The 3,736-nt window shown below is 33.4% G+C and overlaps 1 protein-coding gene across 1 annotated transcript; it reads left to right on the top strand.

Annotated features, from left to right (window-relative positions):
• The first annotated feature begins 1,567 nt into the window (after positions 1-1,567).
• On the top strand, positions 1,568-2,805 carry LOC148268657 (zinc-finger homeodomain protein 11-like). Its single transcript, XM_088212579.1, has one exon. The coding sequence runs from the start codon at positions 1,747-1,749 to the stop codon at positions 2,635-2,637; it is 891 nt and encodes a 296-aa protein (XP_088068705.1). The 5' UTR covers positions 1,568-1,746; the 3' UTR covers positions 2,638-2,805.
• The last annotated feature ends 931 nt before the right edge of the window (positions 2,806-3,736 follow it).

The following is a 3,736-nucleotide window of genomic DNA, read 5'->3' as shown; positions in this document are numbered from 1 at the left end:
AGATTCATTAAGAAGATAATTATTTCACTAATTAATTAATTAATTAATTAATTAAAACACTTAGTGTCGCCGAATTTTCTTCTTTGATTTTGTGTATCGGCAATCTTTGATTTTTGTATAACCCGCGTGATATAAATGATTCTGGCTGATTAAGTACCTAAAAGTTGACAAGTCAACTTGTTACATGCAACTTGCAAGATGCATGCAGAACTAAAGTAATTTTGTAATTATCCTCTAAATTATAATTATCAAATTAATCTTAATATATATATATATATTTAAAAAAATTATAATTTAATTATGGATATTTTTTTTTACCAAATTACAAACTAAATTGTAATAAATTTCAAACTTAAAAACCCAATTTAATATTTTTTTTCTTTTTTCTTAATAGATTAGTAATTGATATCGAGTGTATAATTCAAAGTAAAAATACTGGTCGGCGAATGCTGTCTTTTCTTTACCGATGAATCTCTATTCTCACGGTCAAGTGCTGAATGATTTTCGATAATTTCTCACTGACGATATCATAAGCAGTATCTTTACTCAGAATGTGTACGACCGTATCTTAATTTCTTTTGACTTTTGTCTCTTCTTGTATAAAAAAAAAATTAAAGTAAAAAATACTTATTATTTTTACAATAACCTTAAGATTTTAATTTTTTTTAAAAAAAAACTCAAGGGAAAAAAAAGCACATTTTAATTTAATCATAGCCAATTATTCTTTTTAAAAAAGACATATAACTATTAAAAATGTAATTTTATTTTATTTTCTTAGAATATTTAACGTTAATATTAATATTATTTATGTAACTTTTACCAATTTCAGCATATCTAAAAATAATTTTCACCTTAAATTCTAAATTTTTTATGAGTAAAAAAATTAAAGATTACATTATGTAGGTAATTAAAAAAAATTAAAGAAAAATATTAATAAAAAAAATTATAGAAGAGAAATTAATTTATATAAATTAGGGTTCAAAATTAAACCAAAACCTGTGTGATTTGAAGGAATGGGAAATTCACATTTTACAGTACTACTACTCGCTCTCTGCATTTGCCACGTGTACCTTTTTCAGACAACTGTCCCAGCTAATTCCATTATCGCTCGATACATTCTTACCTTTCCCTTCCATATATTTACCGCCACCTGAAAGCGGTAAAAACTTCGAGTTACCTCTCGTCTAATGAACACACAGTATCTCTGCTTAATTTTCTCAGCTAATCAGTTGTATAGTTTATTGTGTAGGTAATTAGCAGAATGGTAATTTGGTTCTTGAGAGGGTAGAAGTGGGTGAAAATTGAGGTGGGTGGATCTATCTCGAAAGACCCATATTTGTTTTACAGGCACATTACATATATAATATATATATACGCATATAGATATTACTGTGTTTCTGTCTGTGGGGGGTAATTAGCAGAATGTTAATTTGGTTTTCTTGCGAGGGTTAGAAGTGGGTGAAAATTGAGGTGGGTGGATCTATCTCTAAAGGCCCATATTTGTTTTACGGGCATATATATATATACTCATATAGATATTACTGTGTTTGGCTGTTTCTGGGGGGTATTCCTCATTATAACCATCATTATCACCATTGAACTCTTTACCATCATGGCATTTAACTCTTAAAACTTCTTCTTCCTCCTCATCCTCAGTAGCCCATTACGCAACAATCCAAAAACCCTACCCTTAACTCTCCCACTCCAAATTAGGGTTCTTCTTTTGATCTTAAATGAGGTTTATCCATGGCGGACTTAACCCAAACTGACTTCTCTCCCCCACAAACCAACTCAAACAAATCCTTAATCACCACTTCCAGTCCTCACCCAGAATCCATGGTGATTTCTTACAAAGAATGTCTCAAAAATCATGCAGCCACTCTGGGGGGCCATGCTTTAGACGGCTGTGGAGAATTTATGCCTTCTCCCACCGCCTCCCCTTCCGATCCCACTTCACTAAAATGCGCCGCGTGCGGCTGTCACCGCAACTTCCACCGTCGTGACCCATTTGACACTTCCACCATCTCCACCACCCTCCTCCACCTCCCACCACCGCTACCTCCACCTCCTCACCATAGCTCAAGCACCAGCCCTGGTTTACCCTCCTCCCCTTCTCCCCCTCAATCCATCTCCTCCCCAATCCCTTACTCCTTCTACTCCGCTCCTCATATGCTTCTCGCGTTAAGCTCCAACGCTGCTCATCATCACCAGCCGGGATTCGATCCAACAGTGGCGATAAAGAAGGAGAACTCGAATGGGAGGAAGAGATCGAGGACCAAGTTCAGTGCTGAACAGAAGGTGAAGATGCGGGAGTTTGCGGAGAAGCTAGGGTGGAAGATGCAGCGGTCCGACCAGAGATTAGTGGAGGAATTTTGCAGAGAAGTTGGGGTTTCTAGAGGTGTTCTGAAAGTTTGGATGCATAACAATAAATACACCATTGGAAAGCGAGAGGTTGGTTCTCTGAATCTGCAGAATAATTTCCATAACAACACTGATAAAATTACCAGTAGAATTAGGTTTAACGAGCATGAGAATTACCACATTAATGGAGGAAACAATGAAGACGATGGTCACCACAATGAGGTTGGTGGTCTTCACCTTCATGTTTCCACTAATGGGTCGTCTTCTTCGTCTTGATCTAGCAGGTTGGTTTAGGGGATGATTAATGATTACTAATTATTGTTGTCATCAGTGTTGTAGCTGGAGAGGAAATTAAAAAAGGGATTATTATTATTAATTTAACAAGGATTAGTTTCCTAATTCTGATTCTTAATATTATCTTTAATTTTCCAACTATTCATATAATTTTCTTAGTATTATCCACTTGATTAGTTTAATGTAAGGATTTGCAAAGAGATGTTTATGTGTTTTTAATTAGGTATTATTTGTTGTTATTCTGTTCTTTGTCTGGCTTTGTTGGGATCTGAAATCCCAAAATTAATCATCCATTAATTATCCTCCTAATTATTAAACCATATATTTAATTAATTAAATTTTCTTTTCCCATTTTAGTAAGTCTCACCATGTTGACTGTCCATTTCATTTTCTCATTTCACATTTCTGGTCATCCATGTGGCCATATACATATATATTTACAATTCGGCTTAATTCAATTAAAATATAAATTAATTAATATTAACTTTGAAAGGCAAGAAGAGGAAAGGGTCAAATATAGGATTAAGAAAATGTTAGGCGATGACGTTAGCGGTGCCAGGTTTCCTAATTTGGTTGGTTAACGGGAGCGGCAAGTCTTGTTTCTATTTAAGGGCGGGCATGCATTGATTAATTTTAGTTAAACCTTAATTATCATTGTTGATCCACCACCTTAATTTGTCTACTTATGCCTTAATCATCTGCCACGTGTACGTTTACTCCCACGTGATTCCACTTACCATTCTTGTACTATACTTTTCTCACAGCGTTTTTTATAGGTGGGGAAGTTGCCAAATTTATTATTATTATTATTTTTTGCCTTACATAATAACATAGGAAAATTGATTTTTGAAGCTTTATAAAAATATACAACACCAAGATTAACTATTGTATTGTATTATATATAAATTGTATATGGGTACAATGTATGTACATAAATGTAAATAATTATTTATAGGTGGGGAAGTTGCCAAATTTATTTATTTATTTATTTATTTTTGCCTTACATCATAACATAGGAAAATTGATTTTTGAAACTTTATAAAAATATACAACACCAATATCAAATTTAAAAATAACTATT

Source organism: Carica papaya, chromosome 2, assembly GCF_054855325.1.
Source record: "Carica papaya isolate Zhongbai chromosome 2, ASM5485532v1, whole genome shotgun sequence".
Lineage (NCBI taxonomy): Eukaryota > Viridiplantae > Streptophyta > Magnoliopsida > Brassicales > Caricaceae > Carica > Carica papaya.
The sequence above is the reverse complement of the archived record's forward strand: the minus strand, read 5'-3'. Positions and strand labels throughout refer to the sequence as shown.

Bases quoted from the DNA above. Each gene is read 5' to 3' on its own strand.
- LOC148268657 (XM_088212579.1), top strand. From the start codon at position 1,747: ATGGCGGACTTAACCCAAACTGACTTCTCTCCCCCACAAACCAACTCA.